The 23681-nt window shown below is 37.3% G+C and overlaps 2 protein-coding genes and 2 long non-coding RNA genes across 6 annotated transcripts; 1 reads left to right on the forward strand and 3 right to left on the reverse strand.

The window, feature by feature from the left end:
• The first annotated feature begins 10749 nt into the window (after positions 1-10749).
• Positions 10750-17218, forward strand: LOC139866034 (peptidyl-prolyl cis-trans isomerase FKBP17-1, chloroplastic-like). Its single transcript, XM_071854165.1, has 4 exons — positions 10750-11113; positions 11438-11560; positions 16063-16179; positions 16839-17218. Exons 1-4 carry the CDS (start codon positions 10790-10792, stop codon positions 16959-16961), a joined length of 687 nt encoding a protein of 228 aa, XP_071710266.1. The 5' UTR covers positions 10750-10789; the 3' UTR covers positions 16962-17218.
• LOC139866627 (uncharacterized) lies at positions 11791-12619 on the reverse strand. Its single transcript, XR_011765503.1, has 4 exons — positions 12583-12619; positions 12425-12499; positions 11997-12110; positions 11791-11906 (listed from the first exon to the last, which is right to left on the reverse strand). It is a non-coding gene; the product is annotated as an uncharacterized lncRNA (long non-coding RNA).
• On the reverse strand, positions 12627-15369 carry LOC139866628 (uncharacterized). Of its 3 annotated transcripts, XR_011765506.1 has the most exons (5): positions 14953-15369; positions 14535-14587; positions 13866-14137; positions 13230-13781; positions 12627-13025 (listed from the first exon to the last, which is right to left on the reverse strand). It is a non-coding gene; the product is annotated as an uncharacterized lncRNA (long non-coding RNA). The 3 variants fall into 3 exon arrangements; XR_011765505.1 differs by having other exon boundaries at positions 13230-14137; positions 14535-14583; XR_011765504.1 differs by having other exon boundaries at positions 13230-14137.
• Positions 17072-20880, reverse strand: LOC139866033 (E3 ubiquitin-protein ligase RSL1-like). Its single transcript, XM_071854164.1, has 4 exons — positions 20692-20880; positions 20077-20470; positions 18684-19414; positions 17072-18279 (listed from the first exon to the last, which is right to left on the reverse strand). Exons 2-4 carry the CDS (start codon positions 20452-20454, stop codon positions 17832-17834), a joined length of 1557 nt encoding a protein of 518 aa, XP_071710265.1. The 5' UTR covers positions 20455-20470; positions 20692-20880; the 3' UTR covers positions 17072-17831.
• Positions 20881-23681: the final 2801 nt, after the last annotated feature.

The following is a 23681-nucleotide window of genomic DNA, read 5'->3' on the forward strand; positions in this document are numbered from 1 at the left end:
CTTCTCTTATCACCATGAATAATCATTTCTCCCCCACTTGGGGCCTTAACACAAATAAACTTGTCATGGCATGCAATATCGACTCTGTAATGATCGAGCCAATCCATACCAACGACAATATCAAAATCGCCCAAGGTCATTGGAATGAGATTAATTTTAAAAGTTTCGGCACCAAAAACAACATCACAATTCCTACACACATCAACCACTAGCACCGTCTTGCCGTCCGCTATTTCGACTTCTACCGAACGACTTAACTTAGCTAACAGTCTATCAAGTTTAGGCACAAATTTAGGAGAAACAAACGACAAATTTGCACCGCTATCAAAAAGAATTCTCGCCGGATTAGAATTAACCATAAAAGTACCTGAGACAACTTCGTTCGATTGTTTGGCTTCATCATTAGTCATCAAATAGTTGCGACCCCTAGCCGTACCCGCCGCCCTCTCCAACCTTTTCACATTATCATTTCGCAAGTCGGGACACTCCGGCTTCTTATGCCCCTCTTTGCCGCAATTAAAGCAAGTAACCTTGGTCGATGCCTTAGGACATTCGCGAGCCATGTGCCCTCTTTGATTACAATTAAAGCAAGTGGGTCCAAAACTCCCGGAACCACCCTTCTTCGCACTATTAACGCTCTCGGCGCCTCTTTTGGACTTCTTGTTTGAAAAATTCGAATGGCTCGATCCTTCAAACTTCCTTTTCGAAAAAGTAAAATCACTCTTCCTAGGCACCTCCAGCTCAAAACCCCGAGCCAACTCAAACAATTCATCAAAAGTCTTAGCCATACCCCGGCTAATCTTGCTCTTGTAGTCGGCATTCAAGGTACGATAAAAATCTTTCATAAGCTTATGATCATCACCCACATACTCCGGGTAAAAACGAGTCTTTGCCAAGAATGTAGACTTGAGGGTAACTAAATCCATGGAACCTTGTTGCAAATGATGCAACTCGTCCCGGATTCGATCAAGATCGGATGAAGTTCGGTATTCCTTGAAAAACTCTTTCTTGAACTCCTCCCATGTCAAGCCCATGCATTGCTCTTCGCCATACAAATTGATTTTATCATCCCACCACAACTTGCCCTCTTCACGTAACATGCTAGACCCAAACCTCGTCTTCTTCTCGGGAGGACACTCCGCGGTACGGAAGGCCCCCTCGATGTCCGAAATTCAACAAGTACTTTTCAACGGATCCCTCACCCCATTAAACGTCGGAGGTTGAGTATCCTTAAAATTTTTGTAGTGGAAGTCTCTCTTTCCATCACCCCCTTCACCTCGAGGATAAACGTTTCTAGCATCAAGGGCCTCTTCAATAGTGGCCTTCATTCGTTCGTTTATCATTTCGGTCACTTGCCCATCGACCGACTCTTGGAAGACCTTTCAAACGTCCGCAAGAAAATCCGATTTCAACTTCTTAAAGACGGCCTCGACCTTGGTCGAGAACTCGGCGTCTTCACTTGTACTTCCGTTATCGTGATCGGGACCGTTTCTCGTCTTCATTCTATAAAACGAATTAGCTTAAACCACGAAATGAAAGGGCAAATATACACAATTACATACATATACGCCTCACTACCCCATCTCGCTCAACAATCGTCGTACATTGCTTGTTTGACCCGATTTGCACCCGTAGTAATGGTAGCTAGTCATTACTACGCGAGCACGTCGCGCTAACTCGCTAGTACAACGTCCATCTCGCTTGATGATTGCTAAACACAACACAAACAAATAGCGCATGATTAGTTCACATAAACCTATGCACTAATCATTCCGATCCGACCCAAAGTCCTACAAGTCCCGCATAATCACGCACACAAAAGTCTAAGTCTAGGCGCCTATCTCAAGTCACCTAAATCCCTTAGACCATGCTCTGATACCACTTGTAACAACCCAAACCAACACCCGACAAAAACCTTGTGAAAATACGAAATAAAAAAAAAAATTCTGTTGCAGACCATCGGCGCGCCGCGCCATATGGCCCGCGCGCCGCGCCATATCTGGCTGTCCCCAGGACTTTTAACCGCGAAAAGATTGACTAGTTCCCGGCACTTTTAGACAAACGCTTTTTACCATACAACCAAATATGTAAAACTAACATGTTTCAAACATAAAATTAAAGTTTTACAAGCGGGGCCCACACGACCCAAATTACAAGTTTAGTACAATTTAGGAGTTTCGACCACCAAAAAGTTTAAGTTCCAAACTACACAATGAGCATGGCGTTTGGGATTAAACTACCCAACTATCGGTCAAACTCCGAGAGCTACTAAAACCAAAAGCGTCCCTTAGCAACAAGCGGGATCCCTAGTCCAAAACGATGCCCTTACCCTTGTCCAACACCGAACCTATAAAAGTGGTAAACAACGAGAGGGTAAGCAAAGCTTAGTGAATGCAATAATTACACATACATATATATCGCCCATCTATTTGCAATCACAACACAAGGTACCTCGTACGAAACGTGTAACACAAAAGCATGTCATCAACCTCAAACACTTAACAAGTCATACAATAACATAACCGAGTTAGCATATACTCAACACAACCATAAATAATTTAGCATGCTAAATATCAACAAATCTTAATATGGTTAACCATGACGCTATGGTGCTACCGGCTCGTGGTTCACACCATACGCATTGAGTCTCACTCGTTTATAGTGCTACCGGCTCGTGGTTCACACTTTGTTTATAGTGCTACCGGCTCGTGGTTCACACTCGATGCTACCGGCTCGTGGTTCACATCAATTATTTTATAGTGCTACCGGCTCGTGGTTCACACTCGATGCTACCGGCTCGTGGTTCACATCAATTTACACACATGCTATGGTACTACCGGCTCGATGGTTCATACCATAACACCCACAAATAAACACGCCATATACACGAATGCATAATTATTCCACTCACCTCAAAATCTCTTGGTGAAAGATAACCGAGCTTGAACACTTCAATGTAACGCACCTATTACATTTATCACAATATCAAAATCACAACTCGAGTTGGTCAACACTCTAAAGCTCACTCCTAGTGTTAATTTGACCCATGGTGCAAATCCGACCCATTTGCACCCTTAACCCTAAAATTGGGTTAACTCATCACAAAACCCTATCATTAACCAAAGTAGGTTCATTACACATTTTAACACTAGTTTTAGGCTTCAACCACACATATTAATTAGCTTAGGTTCATTTTGACCCATTTGACACTTTCAAAGTCAACCTACCCATTTTGGGTCAACCACTAACCCATTTACACCCATTTACAAAAATCATGGTGTTCTAGCAATTTTACTAGCTAATTAGGGTTCTCCAACAACAAGTAACTCTTCCAAACCCTAGTTAACCCAATATTGAGTCTACATGACTCAAATTACCCTAGAACACCCAAAACACTATCAAAATGGGTTTTATGTTCATCTTCACCCCAAACCCTAGCCCTAAATCAAATTAAACAAAGAAATTAAGATTAGAGCATACCACAACTATCACAACGAAGCTAGAGGGAAGGCGAACAACTTTAATGCTTGGACTTAAGCAAGAAACCTTCTTCTTCTTCTCCAAAATGGGGTTTCCCTCACTAAAAGCCACTCTCTCTCTAGAATTGATTTGGATAAGTGTTGGTAGTTGTGGAAGGAGTAAATGAACTCCCCAAGACTGATCTAAGGCATTAAATCCGGCCTCCAAGTCATTTTACCAAAATACCCTCAAAATATCTAATTTAAAAGAAAGAGAGAATCTGTCACAGACAGATGGCGCGGCGCGCCACTCTCCCAGTCCAGCTCCTTTTGCCTTTTTAAATATATACAACCAAACCCCGATTCGAGTACCACACAATACACTTATATACACATGTGTACACTTCAATTATTCGGGTCTTACAAGTAGATAAACAGGGAAGTATCCGTTTTCGATCCATGAAATCCAAGAGATTGAAGTGCCATAGAGAGTCGATGAAACCATTCTCTAGGTGCTTGCTTTAATCCATATAAGGCTTTGTAAAGGAGGCACACATGATTTGGTTTAGCTGAATTGACAAATCCCGGTGGTTGTTGTAGATAAACAGTTTCTTGCAGATCACCATGTAAAAAGGCATTTTGTACATCAAGTTGCCTGAGTGACCATTTCTGAGACACGGCCAAAGAGAGAACAACACGAATGGTTGTTGATTTTACAACTGGGCTAAATGTTTCCTGATAGTCGATGCCTGGTTGTTGTCGAAACCCTTTGGCAACTAAACGTGCTTTGTAGCGTTGTACTGCCCCTGTTTGATCCCGTTTTAATTTGTATACCCACTTGCAAGCAACCACATTTGAGTTTGGAACACGGGGTACTAGTGACCAAGTACCATTTCGTACCAACGCTGAATACTCTTCGGTCATGGCTTTACGCCATTGAGGATCCTTGTTAGCAATGGTAAAGTTCTTTGGTTCAGTTTCAGACAAGGGACCTCTTGTGTGATAGGAGTTGGCATTAAGTTGGTGGATTTGTTTAGGATTGGGGCGAAGATTAGCTGGTCGAGAACGAGGAGTATTAGTAGTATTGATGGAAGGGGTCGTATTAGTAGTATGAGGTAGCAGGTTGTGACTTTGCTGAGCTGGTGATGAGGAGGGTTTTGAGCGATGATATGTGTGAATGATAGGTGGTTTGACCGTGCTGTGTCCAAGCGGTGGAATGGTGGTATTTTTGGTTCTGGTTGGACACACCGAGTCTTAGGAGCTATGGAAGATGAATCTTTAGGTTGTGAGGATGGATGTGGATATTTAGAGATGTAGGGATTTACTGGATGTGTAGGAGTGGTTGTATCAGATTGTTTAAAAGGAAAGGATTGTTCATTAAAGCGAACATGACGGGCTACATAAATATGATCCGACTTGGGGTCGAAACATCGATAGCCATGATGGGCAGTACTGTAACCAAGAAATACACAAGGTGTTGATCGAAAATCCATTTTGTGATTATTGTATGAACGAAGATGGGGGTAGCATTGGCACCCAAAAACCCGAAGAAATGAAAAATCGGGTTTATGTTTGAACACATGTTCAAAGGGTGAGGTTGTTGAGTTTGTTCTGGATGGCATTCGATTGATAAGATACACTGCAGTGCCAAAAGCAAAATGCCAAAAACTTTGTGGTACATGTGATTGAGCGAGTAAAGTAAGACCGGTTTCAACAACATGTCGATGTCGTCTTTCAACCAAACCATTTTGTTCACTTGTATGAGGATAGGAAAGGCGATGATTGATGCCTAGTGGAGAAAAGAATTGAGAGAGATTTCTAAATTCACCTCCCCAATCAGTTTGGATAGATTTGAGTTTGGTCTGAAATTGTCGTTCAACCATTGCCACAAAGTGCTTAAAGGTGGCGTAAACATCAGATTTGAGTTTTAATGGGAAAAACCACATAAATCGTGAAAAGTGATCAACACACAGCAAAAAGAATTTGTGACCATCAAAGGAGGTAACAGGCACAGGTCCCCATACATCACAAAAGACTAAATCCAAAATGTGCGAACTTTTATAAGTAGATGGTAATAGATGTAGTTTAGAGGATTTTCCAATATTACAAGAATCACAAAAGGTGGTTGTATATTTATTTTGTAAAGGCAACTGGTATTTGGATAACATGGACTTCAAAAGTTGTGGATGTGGATGTCCGAGTCTTTGATGCCAGGTAATTGAAGATGCACGGGTAGTGGAGAATGCTACTTTGTGAACAGGTGAAGACTGTGGAAGATGGAAGGAGTAAAGACCACCATTACTTGGGCCCGTGAGGAGGGTATTGTGTGTAATCTTGTCCTTCACAGCAAAGAAAGTTGAGTGAAATTCAAAATACACATTGTTATCAAGACAAAACTTTTGTACAGAAAGTAGTTTATGTTTGATTTCAGGAACATGAAGTATGTCTTTAAGGGAAAAGGTTTTATTTGGAGACGAAAATTGTGACGAACCAACATGAAGAATGGGTAAACCCTTACCATTGCCAACATGAAGATTGTCCTCACCGTAGTAGACCTCGGAGTTGCCAAAGTTGGATTGGTCTGGAGTAACATGGTGACTAGAGCCTGTGTCTGGGATCCAAGAGGTTGACGCTTGTGAGCGATAGTCTGTAAAGTTGGCTGAAGGTGACTGTCGTCTCATAGTAGCAGTGTTACGATTAGGGCATTGAGATGGGATGTGCCCAATCTCACACCTGTTGCATGTGCCAAAAACTGTATTTTGATTAGAAGCCCAGTTAAATGAATTTCGATTACCTGCTTGATTTCTGTTGTTAAAGTTGCCTCGTCCACGCCTGTAATCACGTCCACGACCACGGTTATTGCTAGATCAGTTAGTGTACATGGCTTGTGCAGCCGGTGTATGGGCAGGTTGAGCTTGGAGTCCAAGTTGAGATAAAAGCAGTTGTATGGCTTGAAGTTGATCTGTTTGTGAAGCGGGCAAGAAATTATTAGAAGCTGTTGAATTGCGACTTTGTGTGCTAGTCGTGAATGCTTGAGCTGAAGGAATGTCGGGTACAGATTTCTTGATCATGTAGTCGTGGTCTGATAGCAGACCATGAAGATCTACAAAGGTAGGGGGCTTTTCGCGGCCCAGAAGGCTTGATTTTAAACCGTTATATTCCTCTCGTAGTCCTGATATAACTAGCATCACCAGATCTTTTTCTTTCATTTTTTCGCCTATGTTAGCGAGCGCAACATCGTATTCTTGAGTCCTAGTTAGGCATTCTGCGGTTGTTTCATCTGGCTTCATTTGTAGTTTGAGAAGCTGGGTTTTCAAAGTGTATTCCCGAGAGGAAGTGTGAGGAGCGTAGGCACGCTCAAGGGACAACCATAGATCACGAGACGTTAGTCCTTGAACATGTTGAAATGATGCTTCAGATATGGTAGAAATGAGGAGCATTCGTATATGAGCATCATTAGAGACCTAATTAATGTAATTGGGATTTTGTGGTTGAGACTATGTTTCTTCATCTTTTTCTGGTGATTGGACCGAGGATGGGACATTTTTAGGTGGACAAGGGATTGTGCCATCAATATAGTCAAACAATTTGTTGGTGACGAAGAACGGTTGAACCATTGTCTTCCAGTAACCATAGTTCGTGGGAGATAAGGTGAAACCAAATTTGTGAGAGTTATGTGCGGCTTTCTCTGTTGTAGTAAAGGTAGCTAATAGTGCCATTTTCAGAAATATAGAAGAAAAAAAAAGATACAGTAGATATACAGTAACAATATATATATATTTTTTTTTGTTTTTTTTTTCGTATTTTTGTTTTGTTTTGTTTTTTTTTTTTTTTTGCTGAAAATGAATTAAGTAAAAATAATATATATATAATAGATAAGATAAGTGGGAGTAGGTAAGGTAATATAAAAGAAGGATGAAGTTAAACTTCAATGTGTTCTTTTACTCTTGCTCTTCCCAACACAGTAAACAAAAAAAGAGCAAAACCAGCGATGAATAGTTTCTGCCGGCGGTGAATAGTGGCGGCCGGTGGCGGCAGACGGCGGTTTTGTGTCGGACAAGCTGAAAATTTCAGGGTTTGTTCGGATTTTGATTCCGAAGCTATTGGCGTTGGCGGTTTTTCCTGATTTTGGTTGGATCATGCTAAATCGAAAAAGAAAATTAAAAAGGTTCCGGCGACTTGGCGGCGCGTGGCGGCGCGTTTGATGGCGGTTTTGGCTGAAAATTTCAGTGCTTGCTCGGAATTAAAATCCGAATGTAGTTGTGTTGGCGATTTTTGTTGATTTGGGCTAGAGCCGTTTTGTTGATTTGGCTTGACCGGATTTAGTTGTTATGACCTGAAAAACTCGTTTCTGATGTGAACGTTCCGACAACGCTGCATTCACAGAGCATACTTTAAGTTTTAAAGGTCAGTTTTTTTTTTTTTTTTTTTTTTGGAACTTCTGCCTGAATAGTAGCTGCCGGAATTGTTACCGGAATAGTGGCTGCCGGAATTGTTGCCGGACTTAGGCCTTTACAGCTCTTGATACCATATTAACAGAGATAAGAAAGATATTGTATTGAACTTGTATGTTCTATGTGTATATTATCAGTACATAAGCCTCCATTATATAGGAGTAACAATTACATAATATATCCCTACACTATAGCAATAACATAGCCTTATACAATTATATTTGTCTAATACTTATCTTGGAAACGAGTCGTTTTCTTGGTGCTTGCCGTCACAATTGAAGCCGTTTATTAAGAATTTTGAAAATATGTCGAAACAAAGTCACTCAAAGAAGTTTGTGAATGCGGTAAACAAGGCTTTGGAACATGTTAGTACGCTTGTGCGAGCGCAATTGATGGGAAAAGGTCAAACGGTTGATTTGGGCGGTGTTAAGAATAGTGGGATCAAGGAGAGAGTGTGTGCCCCGATAGGGAACACGATTAAGGTTTTGTTGGAACGATTACAGCCGGTTGAAATTCTTTCAATGATGAAGGATACTGCTATCGTGGGGTCTGATACGAGACTTTTTGATCTTGAACTGACTGTGCTAAAAAGTTATTTGAACGCGTTTTATCACCAAAAAGGTGGATGTTTGTTTGGCAAATTATGTTGTACCGAAGGGGTTGAAGATGGGACAAAAGGTATAAACGGGCCTTCGGAAAATGGTGATGTGCGTAAGATCAAGAAAGTTAAAACGTCAAACGAAGGTGGTTCTTAAAACGTCAAACGAAGGTGGTTCTGGTAACAGAAGAATGAAGGGGTTGATGGTTAATGTAACAACTGAAAGTGATGATGAAAATGGAGATGGTTTTGGTGGTGCTGAGGACGGCATGATGTCACCACGACAAAGGAAGAAAAGTAGATATCTCTCACCGCCTTATTTGAATCACGTTGCAGGTGGAAAGCTTTCGACTTTAGGTTCTGGTTCATTTAAAGAAGGAAAAATGGGTCCTGATTATGATCCCGAAGTGGATTCTAAAAAGCTGAGGAGGAAATCGAGCCAAAAGAGACGTGCACGTGAAGCTGGGTCTGATTCAAAAGCGGATAAAGTGATCGATGGTGATGCGGATGCAGACAATGTGTTAAACGGGTTGTTACGTGCATCCTGTGATCCGTTATCTTTTGTGGAGAAGAAACTTCCGGAAATTACTGAGTGCTTTTTGTGTTTTAGGAGGTCAAATTTTGGTGATGGAAAAAAGGATGATTCGCGTGAGCAAGATCTCGTGCTCATCAAGCAGAAGCTGGAGACCATGTGCCAGATCATCAAGAGGTGCAAAGAAAGTGACATGAATGCAAATGTGAAAGCAAGTCTTGAAGCAGATTTAAAAGAGGTTTTGGAGAACGTTGATAATATGGTGGCTAAGTGAGCTTAATTTATGTTTTTGGCGGTGGTAATTACTGTTGTAATTAGTAAGTAATTAGTAATTAGCTTCAACTGGAGTTTTAAAGGAAGGATGGAGTAGATACATTAGTTTTATAATGTCGTTTGTGTAGTTGGATTCAACCGTTTCTCAACTAAGCTTTATTGGTTGGTTACCAATCTTTTTTTTTTTTTTTTTTTGGAAAAGCAAGCTAATTTTATTGATAAGGAAATGATACAAAGAGGATTACAATACGAGTAACACTAATTTAAGTGAAACTCGAAGACCTATACTAGACATAAAGTAAGAAACTAACAAGATGTAGAATACTCTAATTTCGGAGCAGTATTATCAAACTTAACATCGATCACCAATAACCATGCCATCTTTATCAAAGTCACCAAAACCAGCAGCAATCCATTGAGTCCTAAAATACTTGAACTCGTGTGGTTGCCATTGATCGATTACTTCTTTTCCTGGAGGATTATGTTTATCCAAATAACTTTTTAGTTTCTTTTTTTTCTGAATTCCGTAAGTTCCACCAGTCATCAAATTTATCATTTATAGATTCTTCAATTATAATCTCATCAGTATTACCATTAGTATTACCCTCATCATCTACTAATACATAAAAAAGAATGTTTGTTTCAATTCTATCTTTGGAATGTGTCTTATTATTACCTTCACCATCAATGCCCTTCCCTTTATCTCCTTTCCTCAAAACATTATGATTTTGATTTTTCTGGGACTCCACATTCCAATCTGTTTCCTCCACATCAATATTGTCTTTAATACCATCATTATTCTTAACTGCATTTTGCTTGATACTTTTTGCTTCGGTTGACTGCCTTTGACTTTTGCTTCGGTTACTTACCAATCTTATATCCTTTAATCTGTTTGTGTTGTTTATCATGGTTCTTAAAACATGTTTGATCTGCTAGTAGCTGTAGTCATTGGTGGAATGGAGATTTTTGAGCAAAATTTGAATGTTTTTGGACAACATTTAAAGGTTTTGGAGTAGGTTTTGGGAAAAAAAAAATCCACTGGGTAAAGTCGAAAAAACCGAAATTTTTACACTGAAAATTGCAAATCCACTGGAGGCGGGCGCCCCCGCCCTTACATAAAATCGCCCCGAAATTTTTCTTGCCGAATACTCCCGAGTTCTGCAAACAGTGTATATAAGGAGAACATAGTTACCCTCATGTGCCAAGCTCATGACTAATTTTAACGGAAAAAACTAATGGCCGTTAAGCCCAGAGACCAACCTCATAACTAGTGCATACATGGGTGGCAAACCACGTCAAAAAAATAGTGGCTATGGTGCAATTTGAGGCAAACGTCAGGGACCAACACAAAATATTTTCTCTTCTCATTATTAAAAAAAGAAAATTTAGGACACTAAATGGAAAGAAAAGAAGTAGATTTTGAAATAAGAAGAAATATGAACCACATACACAGAAACAAGAGAAAGAGAAGGATATGATGATGCAAATACTTAGCCACAGCTCAACTATATCATCTTGTTCAATTCCTGATAACAAAACATTCTTCTGTAACAACAACATCAACAATCCTCATAAAACAGCGAACAGTTATTCAGAATCACACGTCACGAGACGATATTTATCCCTTTTTGCAACCGCAACCGCGTTTTCAGTTCCAGTTTTGTTGTCCAATTCTTCTAAAGCTGCCACTACCACTACCGCTACCACTCCTCGGTTTTCAGAACTAGCTGAATCTGGAGGTGTCAAGGCATTGGACCTTCGAATTGGTGTTGGCGATTCTCCTATCGATGGTGATCAGGTGAAATTGAAGGAACACAGTTACATAGAATAGACCTAATGAAAATACCTAATAGAGGCAAAGTATGATAAACCTTGACACGATAAAATTTAAAAGAAAAAACACTACAACATTAAGTTACTAGTTACTTTTGTGACGTTAGAGTTCTTATATAATGATACAATGATGATCACAATCATTCGATTAACACAACTACTTAATTAGATTTTGTTTATCAGAACAGAATGATGACATGGGCAAAATTTTTATAAACTTATTATGGTTAATGATGATACAATCAAAGTTGCCCGGAACTATAATTTTTGACAAAAAATTCTTAAACAGGTTTCCATACATTACTATGGACGGTTAGCGGCAAAGCAGGGGTGGCGCTTTGACTCAACATACGACCACAAAGATGAAACTGGTGAACCGGTGCCTTTTGTATTCATTCTTGGTTCAAGCAATGTAAGTTGCCATGTCATTTGCAACATCATCACAACATCCTTAAGATTAGTGCCATGTCATGTTTTTTTTTTTTTTTTTTTTTTTTTTTTTTTTGAGGTCGAATACATATGATTGTAACTAGGTTGGTGCCCCGAGCTTCGCTGCGGGTTTTGAACAATTGTAGAGTTTCATTAACATCTGAAACATTAAGTATTGTTATGCACCAACACTATTTAAGAGTATGTATCAGAATGATAACACATCAAACTATTGAAGGCGCATAAGTAGCAATTTGTTGGCAGCATAAGTTTCAGTACATGGTGGATTGAACTCATCCTCGACTGCTATATAGAACTGCTACATAGAACTGCAAGAGCAAGATTGCAAGTCAAATTCAAAAAATGCCGTGCTACGAATCACATGATTTATTCATATGAGTAAGATTGCAAGTAAGTACCTTCAAATTGTACACGAACAGAAATTTTACGTGACAATGGACGACCCACGACGACACTCGAACCTAATGAATGCACTACTTGTTGAAACGTACCCGGAAAACCCCCACATGTGGCTGCAAAATATCAGCATAAAGTCAACCAAAGAAGTAAAAAAAGGATCCAATCACATTGTTGTACATTTTTATCTTAGATTATCTTGGATAAGAAAAGTAATTGAGCAAAAGTATAAGATAAAAAGGGTTTCATGAACTATATGAAACGTATAACTGAACTAATTCCTACATAAGTAACATTTTATTTTTGTTATAGTATTTCATGAACTATATGAAACGTATAACTGAACTAATTCAGACATCTCGGGTAAAGAATATGGCATTTTATTATAATGTGTCGCGTTGATTGATAAGAGATGATAAGTAGGCCATACCTCGACAGTTTTTGCTACAATGTTAAGTCCAAGGATTTCTATAGCTCCGGAGCTTGCAACTGCTCTAGCTACAACCTATCAGAGATCCAAAGTAAATTTCAGATAAGAAAAGAATTTGAACTATCAAATATATATTCACATATAAATTCAAATGTTACCAGTGCTGCGACAGAAGATTCTTCAGCACAAAGTCTTCCACGGATCCAGTGGCTGTAACGTTAATATATTTTACAAAAGCGCACTTACGCTTAATATGCTTGGTCAATTTGATAATAAGCATAACAATTCTCTATAGACCATACTCGCATAGTAAATTAAATTATACTCGTAATATATACTAATTTAGTTACTATAAATGGTAACCAAAATAACATACATCATACTTCGCAGATTTCAAAAATGCACTCATCGAGCCGTTAGTATCCATTCTACAATATTCAGGTGAGAGCATCAATTTCGCTTTTACTCCAAACGGCGTATTTGTTACAATCATTCACTACATGCATAGTTTTCATAGGGTAGTCCATGCAACTTTGTTTCTGTGTATATCCTCTTCATAGCCTTCAGCCCAAAAAAACATAACATTCACCCAAAAAGCTATCTACACACAAAATGATATAATTAGTAAATAATCAGCTTACTGTTATTTTTTGAAAATTGGTCTTTCAAAATTAAATACAAAAAACGTCACCACTTACGCAAACAAACCAAAAGAGATGCATAACTAATAAATTAAATATAGAAAATGCAAACAAAAGCACTATCGAAGATGGTTTAGTCAACAAAAAAGTGTGAAGGAGATAACCTTTAACAACTGGCTGAGTCGTGCACGCCAAAAAATCCATCGCTGAACGGGAACCACGGTGCTGGAAGAATTCTCGGACAAATTGTGAGCAAAAATCCAGTAACATGGCTTTGGGTTCAAATGACACTGCTCTTGTATAAATTAATCTAAATGGCTATCAAATGAATCTGAATACCCTTTTTTATTTTGTTTCCTATAAAAAATATCCAACACCTTAAACCAAAGCATATCTAAAATCAAATTGAAGTAACCTTCAAAGACTTTGTATCTACCATAAGAAAACCAAAGGAAAGAATTACATAGATGCTGGTGGTAACTCGGGCCACCAGTTTACTAACAATTCCGATAACCGGTGAACAACGAACTCCGGTGAATCACATTGAAATCCGGCAAACCACATCGAAATCCGTTTGTTGCAGACATGGGTTAGAACGATTTAATTATTAAAAACTACACATTTTTAAACAACATGCATTCAATCCACATTGACTTATGTACTAAACTAAGTTATGAGTCTTCTAAATGGTGATCCGTCTCATCAAAAATTTCCTCCTACATGACATAATTTTTTTTTTCTTCAGATACATAATGCTATGCATTATTAATTTTCATATTAAAGAAAATATAAAGATTTACCTGTAACAGCTCTTCGATTACATCTCCCATTGTTATTACACCAACTGCTTCTTCATCAGGGACTTGAAGTGGGTTTCCATCAATATCTAAGATGTCTGAATACATTTTTTATTCCATTTTTTCACTGCTAAAGTTGCCTTTAAAAGAGTTGTTACCCTTTCCCGGGAAACTTTTCCACTGCTTGATTGATCTTTTGGTCTTTAAACTCTTCTCTATAGGAGTTTTATCATAATCCCCGTCGACATCAACACGCACTTCCCCAACATCTTTTTCTAATAAATGGGAGAGATTATTAGAATTAGTAAATTAATTTAAAAAATCGATCTTTAGTAGAGTTTGGTAGAGGTGACAATTTTGAACCATTTGATTATGAATGGATCGATTTGGGTTATGTTTGGTTTTAGAAATATATAGGCCAAGACAGCTAGTTTTAATGCATAAAACCTCCCCCAGTTGATTACTCAAAAAATTAAGATAACATAACTTAACTTTCTAATCATATTAGATCCGCTAATGGTCTAATTATAAAGAAAATTTGGACAAAAAGTGGTTCCACTCTATCAAACCCACAGAAAGACTACCCATTTACAAAATCGACTCAAACACGTTTTGACCCGTTAACCCAAACTCCAATGTGTCCACCTCTGGTATTCAGTATGAGCGCTTTACCTGATAATGGGGTTTTCATGCCAGGCTGCTCTATTTTAGTATTTATGAACTGTCTAACAACAACAGAGTGTAAGGTGTAAAGAACGTCAAATACAAAAATATGAAACAATCAGATACATACAATCTATTTTACATGGTTTACCTCCTGCTAAATTGGATGCCAATTGCTAATCATTTGTTTCAAGAGAAGTAAACTTAAAATCTTCCTTCTTTCTTTTCTTAAATATGATTTGACATTAATTTTGTGTAGCATCTTCCATGTATTTGCATAATTCTTTTTAAATTTTTTTAGCTAATTATTAATTAATTTGTAATTCACTTGCATCAAAATCACTTCCTATTTCACAAACCCACAACTTAGGGTTTATACAAACTCTAAACATCAAATTAAGAAGCTGGTAGTATAAAAAAAAATTACCTGTTAGAAACCGAATTTGCTTGCCTCCATTTTGGTGTTTCTTTAAACCGTCACCTGGAGTTTCTAACAGGTTTGTGTATGTGTAAATAATAGAGTGATTCATGTTTAATTTGTGGATTTATCTTCTCTCTTGTTCCTCTATAAACCGTCGGCTGTGGTGCCTTTTTATCTTGTAGAACCCTAAGGTTGTATAGTAGAAGCAGGGTTTTTTTTTTTTTTTTTTTGGAATTAGAAGGGAGGAGGGTAGAAGAGATGATGAAGACACTGGTGGAAGAATGGTGGAGAAGGATCTGGAGGGTTGAGGGGAGTGTGAGATTTTTAGTAACAGTGTAACAGTGAAAGGACACTTTATTGTTTAGAAGGAAATGGGTCGGGTAGGAGATGAAATTGGGGAATAACAAATACTGTTGGAGAGCTACTGTTGCGGAACAGTGTTTAGAATTTGCTCAAATGTAATGTAACTAGTTGTGGAGCCCTCGCTTCGCGTCGGGGGCTCCGTTTTGAATGCGAGTTAAAAAAAAGTCTTGATCTATTTTGTAAAAAAGAATTTTTTTCGACATAACATTGAAGGGTTGTTCATTTTGTGAAAGTTGCTTCTTTTAGCGTTCGGGTTTTATTTAAAAAAAAAAGTTAGTACAGTGGGGGTTCGATTTGTATTTTAATAAAAGTTAGTGGGTGAAGTTTGTGAAATTTGAAAAAACTTTACGTATAAAGTGGGGGTTCGATTTGTATTTTAATAAAAGTTAGGGGGTTAAGTTTGTGAAGATTGAATATTAGTAAAAAAAAAAGTTAGTAAAGTGGGGGTTCGATTTGTATTTTAATAAAAGTTAGGGGGTTAAGTTTGTGAAATTTGGGGGAAAATATACGTATAAAGTGGGGGGTTCGATTTGTATTTTAATGAAAGTTAGGGGGTTAAGTTTGCGAAAAGTAGGGAAATGAATAGGACTGTTCGTTTCCATTTATCTTTTAGATATATGTATATAATATAATATAATATGTATAATAATAATAATAATTGAGAGTATGATACAAACAGTAGAAAAGTTGGATGCACAATATAGAGATCCGACTATAGTTGATTTTTTTTGGTAACTTATTAAGTTAGTTCAGGTGATAGCAGGAATCGAAACAGCAGTTAGATCGATGAAAGTGGGAGGTATTCGTCGAGTCATTATCCCACCATCTCAAGGATATCAAAACATGGATCAAGAGCCCATTCCACCAAATGTAAGCCCTCCAACATATCATAATGATTATTGGTTTATGTTATTTTTTTTTTTTTTTTTTAATTTTGTGGGTTCCGCTTTATTCTTAATGTATTAGACGAGTCACATCTTTGTATTTCAGTCTTTTTAGATCATATAAATAGGAATTAGACCCACCAGATGAAATTTTAGATCAATAATAGTTAGGTTATTTTGGTAAACATGTTTAGTTACATAATGAAACTGAAACCTAATAAACTCATTTCACAAAGAGTTTGGACAGTTTAAGGTGCCAAAATGGGCACGTCGGTTGGATGGGTTACTCTATCGTTTGAAATTCGTAAAAGTTGAGGGCTTGTCAAATGGACTCGGTTGATATACTGTAATATTTAGGCCATTTTGTATAATGTAGTACTCCGTAGTTAACAAGTTTGGGGTTTTTTAAATGAGTGAAATATTAACTATTATCACTTTTAGCTGTTGTCCAGTTCGACTCATATATTATCCATAAGACATAATCAAAGATGCCCGATTCATACCATAAACGGGCGTAATTGACCCAAGTATCAGACTCATTATCCTTTTGGTGCCCAGACATGTACACGTAGTTCTTGTTTACATGGGTTTTGTGTCTCATAACATCTGTGATAAGATCAACTTATGTATGTTTACTTTTTATAGTTTTTTGATAGACAAAGGCTTTTCACTACGATTTTCAATCCGACCCGTCTTGCGAATGGAGAAGGATCTACCTTGGGGATTATCATATTTGACATTGAACTTGTTAGCGTGAAGCACTTGTGAATATGTAACTGCAGAGCATAACTATATATTGAAATATACATTTTAGCAATTTATCTTGTTACCTGACAAATTGTTTGAATACTACAGTAAATGTAACTGTGGTAGTTTGGTTTAACAGAACAAGTACCACATATGTATTCTAATACAAAATGAAGATGCAATGCAGTCATACTGGTTTCATTTCCTTAATGCACTTGACCATTTATACAAACATGTATGATGAAACGAAAGTTTTGAGGGCATATACAGATTTCGCCTTCATCATCATATGTCAAATCCATCAAGATTTTTAATAGCTCGTATGTTGAAGCGACATGATTGTTGAGTAGATAAACTAAAGCATCTAGCAACCTCTGTCATTTCGAGTGATTTTACAAGATTACAACCCTCTATGGGGAGCCAAATTGTTCAAAAAGAGAGTGTGACTAGAGGGTGCGCATAATACGCAATTCACCCTGTACCAGGTCTCGCGCTCGGAAGGCTTGATTACCCGAGGTTTTACCTTCTATGGGGGAGTCAATGTGTTTGTTTATAGAGGGGTTTCCTCGCTTACCCAAAAAAAAGATTACAACCCTCCACGTCATTAACGACGTTGCTAGATTATGAGAATGTCAAAATAGACATAATTGGGTTGCTAACTTGTGTTAAATCATTTATTAGAAACCAAACATATCCCCAAAAGACCCGACAGAATGCTGTTTTTTTTTTCTTTCCATATTTTCATGATTCCAGTCCCCTTTTTTTCAAGAATCCACTCGCTTGATAAACTTACATAATGAATTGCACTACTAACAGAGCAAAATGAGAAGCTCAAACATTTCCGATCACTCTTTGACTTTTTTCAACAAAGTCAAACACACGAAAGAATCTTTACTGAGTGTACTCATTGTAATAATTATCACTGATAACAGAAACAAACCCCTCAAGCCAAGGCAGCTGATGAAGCTCTTTGATGGTGTCATCAATATACGAGGTGTCCTCATCATCATCAGCATTCGAGCTTGATGTGGATACTGATTCACATGGGTTTGTATGGTGGTCACTAAGGCTAAACCCACCAGCAAGAAATCGTTGAATTAATGCAAGTTGCGATCTTTCTTGATCAGAGTAAGCGTCCATCATGTTTGAAAGTGAACCGAATGAATCCCATGCCCATTCCTCAAATTGTAGTGCAGGGTCTGAGGAGGGAGTGGTAGTAGTAGTAAGGGTAAATTGGTCATTTCTGTCTTCCTCTTGCACATCAAATAATGAACATCTGCATGTTTGTTGACTATTCATGTATTCAGCACCACATAAATAGCAGAACTCGTGCCCGCACCTGCACAAGCCATTAATTAATTAATTAATTATTAATTACTTAATTAATCCCCTTTAAAATAAGATAAACTATATGATTCTATGGAAAAGGGATCAGAGAGATTGTTAGCTAAATATAACACGTGAATGTGAATTCTACTTTTTATTACTGTAATTGTCAACATGTTATGCTTTGACTTTCAAAGTCAAATGACATACAATCATATAAATTACTGTTGGGAACCTATCATCAATATTCTCAAAGATACAGATTTGTACTAGAAATTTTCTCATATGTCATTACTAAATGACATTCGCGACTAATCAGTACACTTGTGATTTTTCGAATAAATAGTACTGTAATTGTTTTCAAAAACCGTATTGCACAATGAGAAAAATTAAGAGATCAAAAGGATAAGATCATACCAGCAGATTAAATGGTAGCAACCATGTGTTTCAATCATCCTTTCACACAATTGACAACGTCTCCATCGTCTATTCTCATCGATACAATCGAACGCCACATCACTTACATCAATCTCCTCTATCGAGACCTTCTGAAACTCATCACAACTCAACGAAGAATGCCAACGGACCCCACATTTAACACATATAAATCTTTTACAAACAGGGCACTCCACACAACTATTTGTCGAATCTACGTCAGAACTAGGATCAAGAAGAACCGAACAGTTAGAAAAAGGGCAATAAAAGTTGTCACCCACACGAGCATTACTTTTTAAAACAGCTGCTTCTAATAAAATGTACGAAGAAACGGGAAGAAATGATTTATGTTCAACGGTAGAAATATAATATCTGCACTTTGGGCTAAGGCACCTAACGGGAACCTCATGTAACCCGACTTTTTCATCAACGTATGCCTTAATGCAATGAGAACAAAATTTGTGCGAACATTTTAGTGTAACCGTCATGGATGATAATTTATCTTCGCAACATATTAAACAATTTTCAGTTGTGAGATTGTTTTTGCAATTATGTACAATCCCAACTGCAACTTGCGCTAGATGCAACGGATGCTCGAGATTAACATCAACAACACATTTTAAAACAAACTTCTCAAGATTTTCAACGTGTTCTAGTATTCTTTGTTTCAATGCTGTTACAAGTGGATTCTCGTGCATTTCCTTATTTGTAATCTGCCAAAAAGTACACGTAGAATGGTGTAATATTCATGAGACACAAATTTCATATACATGTAAGCAAGGTTGCAAAAATCGCTACTTGAGGAGTACTCGGTCACGACTTTTAAGGGAGTGAGTACTCGGCATCTCGGGGAGTACTCTGATGTTGATCAAGTTTGACTTTGACCGAGTTTAGACCGATTTTGAGTAATCCTGAGTTTTGACCGATTTTCCATGTATTCCCGAATTTTGGCCAAGTTTGACCCATTGTTGACCGAATTTGACCGAGTACTCGCTCGTAAGCAATGGTATTTGACTCTATCTTATAAAAAGGATCAAGCTTTAATAATAAGACGTTCTTATTTCTTATCACTTTTCTATGTGAATTCAATATAATAAAAAACTGTGGTCATCACCCTATAATTCTTGAAAAACCGGTAATCCTATTTTACAGGATATTTGCTAACCTAAACTGGTAATATGATCAACTCGAAAATTTCGCTCCCCTAAGCTGTGGATCCAATCAGAGCTTGAATTGGACAATTCAAATCAAGCTTCCGATAAAAACAATTTCAATATGATAAACCAAATTACTATTACTATAAACATAATTACATACTAACATTGTAAATGCATATACCCTTTTCATATTATTTGAAGAGAAAGAACACACTCACTTGATCATATAAGATCTGGGAACTGGTAAATGCATATACCCTTTTCATATTATTTCGAATTGCTTCCGATAAACCATCCAATAAAGCTAAATAATCAGCTACTTGTTCATCAACAAAAAATTCAAGCTTTTTCTGAATCTGAATTACAGGAACATCATTATTTCCTTCCATGATCACCCCAATTCCAGAAACCCCCAAATCCCCTGAAATCGACACGCCTTTAAACAACATTCGAACCGAAAATTCATCAAAATCACAATCAAAATCATCATTCTTCAACCCTAATTTCACAATTTCTTCCAATTCTTCCTCATTTCCACAACAACTTCTAAACTCATCTTCATCATCTTCGAATTTTGGCACAATTTGGTCTTCCATTTTTGGATTTCAAATCCTGCAAATTTAACAAAAATCCATCAAATTCAAATCTAATACTACTTAATCTCATTAAACAAAACGCATATCAAAAACTACAATATGCAAAACCCATATCAAATAAAGGGGTTTGAAGTTTGATTTCAATTCTGTCAATGATCAAGAAAATGAAAATGGTATGATAAAAACATAATATATATATTAGCAAGAAAAATGTGAATTAAAGTGATGCTTATGTACCTTTGTAAATTGGGGATTGGGTTAATCTGATTCAGAATAAAGCTGGCAACATAAGAACCCTAATCTGACATAAGATGTTGCTTCTATTAACACTTAACACACACCTTTTTTAATATAAAATGCAACTAACATATAAAATACTCCGTAGTTAGTTGATTAAATATAAATAATTCAATTAAATAATGAATAATGAATAATATTAAAATAATAGAAAGAAATAAAGAGAAAGTTTAAAATCCGATTTCTGCCGCTGGGGAAAGGAATAAAATCATCGGTTAATATTTGGGTTTCTTGGCGTAACATGAAAGCGAAATGAAGTTTGCTTCAAATTCAAAGCTTAATACGTATCTACTTTTTTATCCCAAAAACAGAATTAAATTTGTGAATTAATAGATCACGCAATGTCGGAACTCACCCAACCCGTCAATTCATATTTTATGAGATGGACATTACAATAATACCGTCCCACATAAGAAAACTCCCGCGAAGAATTCATACGGGCATTGCGTTTGTTAAAACTTCATCGGTTGAGGCTCGAACGGAAGACGGACTTGACCTCCGAGACCCATGAAATGAAAGGGTAACTTTGAATATTTTACAACTCATGGGATTGGACCCCTGACATCTCTTATGAAAAATCAGGTCATCACAAATACATCAACAACTTGATTGTACAAATCTAACAATCTAACTACAACCTAGTGACGTCAACCTTAACAACATTAAATAAACACCAAACAAAGCATGCATCTGTCAAATATGGTAGGCCAATAAAGTTGTTGGAATAAACAAGTGGATGCAGTAGGTGGATGTTGAAATATCAAATGGCTAGTATGTGAATGCAAGTGATGAGCCTACAACGTATTTTCTTTGTTCATATTTCACCAACCCCATATCTACTAGTATAAATAGAGATGGATACAAGCTCATTTGATCATCCCATAATTCATTCTCCATTCTTGTACTAAAAGATTAATTAGAGAGTTAGTGAGTGCTAGTCTCCTAATTACAAGAGATATAAAGATTAGTGCTTATCCTTGTAATTAGAGAGAAGTGTAATTTCTATTATTCTTATTAGTGAAACTTTTCTTTCCTTGCTCGTGGTTTTTACCCTTTTGGGGTTTTCCACGTTAAATCTCGATGTCCTATTATTGTCGTTATTTCAATTATTACTAGCAGTTTGCTATAATTCGGTGTCGCTTTTCTCAACAAGTGGTATCAAGAGCTAAGGTCTAATATCTAGTGTGTATTAATCTACTTATCGTATGCTCTGTGGTTGCCACGAGAGTGGATCGTCCACATCAGAAAATAAGTAAGATTATTTTCACTCGGTAAAAGTCCTTGGGTGTTATTTCAAGAAAAATAGTATTGTCGAAAAGAAGATTGTAATTATAGCAATGTCTACGAAATTTGAAATTGAAAAGTTCAACGGGAGTAACTTCTCGTTATGGAAACTAAAGATGAAAGCTATCCTGAGAAAGGATAAGTGTTTGGCGGCCATCAGTGGACGGTCCGCCGAAGTCACTGATGAAAAATGGGAAGAGATGGACGGCCAGGCTATCGCAAATCTTCATTTGGCACTAGCAGATGGCGTTTTGTCTAGCATAGAAGAAAAGAAGACGGCGAAAGAGATTTGGGATCACCTCATAAAATTGTACGAGACCAAATCACTCCACAACAAGATATTCCTTAAGAGGAAACTTTATGCGCTACGCATGAATGAATCTACTTCAGTTAATGAGCACATTAATTCTTTGAATACTCTATTTTCTCAACTCGCTTCATTAAGTTGCAATATAGAGCCAAAAGAACGTGCTGAACTTTTACTTCAGAGTCTACCTGACTCGTATGATCAACTCATTATTAACTTAACCAATAATGTTCTCTCGGAGTATCTAGTCTATGATGAAGTTGCGGCTACTATTCTAGAAGAAGAAAATCGGCGCAATAACAAGGAGGACAAACAGGCCGGTTCACGATAAGTGGAGGCCTTGGAGGTATCAAGAGGGAGATCAACGGAACATGGCCCAAGTGGGAGTCACAATAATGGTAAACCGAAGTCTAAAAGGAAGAAGACCTATACATGCTACAATTGTGACAAGAAAGGTCATCTGAAGAAAGATTGTAGGAGTTTAAATAACTCTAATCCTCAAGGAAATATCGCAAGCACTTCAGATGATGGGACTGCTTTGGTTAGTGAGGCAGTGGTAGCAAATGAAGGCAGAAAGACATTTGTTTATGTCTGGTTATTTGACTCAGGAGCTACTTTTCACATGACCCCTAGAAGAGAATGGTTCAAACAATATGAACGTATCTCAGGAGGATCTGTATACAGTTGCAATGATCATGAACTAAAGATCATTGGAATCGAAGATATCATTCTGAAGATGCACGATGGTACAGTTAGTACTATTCAAGGTGTACGAAACGTGGAGGGTTTGAAGAAGAACTTGTTGTCTTTAGGACAATTGGATGATCTTGGTTGTAAGATGGTGATACATGAGAAGATCATGATAATCAAGAAAGGCGCGGTTGTACTTATGAAAGGAGAAAAGGTGGGTGCTAATTTATAAATTCTGAAAGGCGAGACGGTACAGGAATCGGAAGCATCCGTTGCTTCGAATAGTTCAAGTGATAAAGCTGCTATAACATGGCATCAAAAGCTTGAACTGAAATGCCCCGTTCATATTAATTATAAACGTTTCATATTAATTGGTTTCTTTGCGAGATTTTGACCTCTATATGAGACGTTTTTCAAATCTTGTATTCGTTTTTAAAAACAACCATAACCTTTATTATTGAATAAAGGTCTTAATGACATAATTTAGATTGTCTATCAAAGAGAATCTCCTCAAATAAATAAGTTTTTACACAACCCATTACAATATGATCAAATATATTACAATAAATACTCCGAATGCAAGTTTAAACAATATAAACAATTATGCCGACTCCAAATCTTGACCTTGGGTTGGCATACGACAGCGGAA

The sequence above is a fragment of the Rutidosis leptorrhynchoides genome, chromosome 9 (assembly GCF_046630445.1).
Source record: "Rutidosis leptorrhynchoides isolate AG116_Rl617_1_P2 chromosome 9, CSIRO_AGI_Rlap_v1, whole genome shotgun sequence".
NCBI lineage: Eukaryota > Viridiplantae > Streptophyta > Magnoliopsida > Asterales > Asteraceae > Rutidosis > Rutidosis leptorrhynchoides.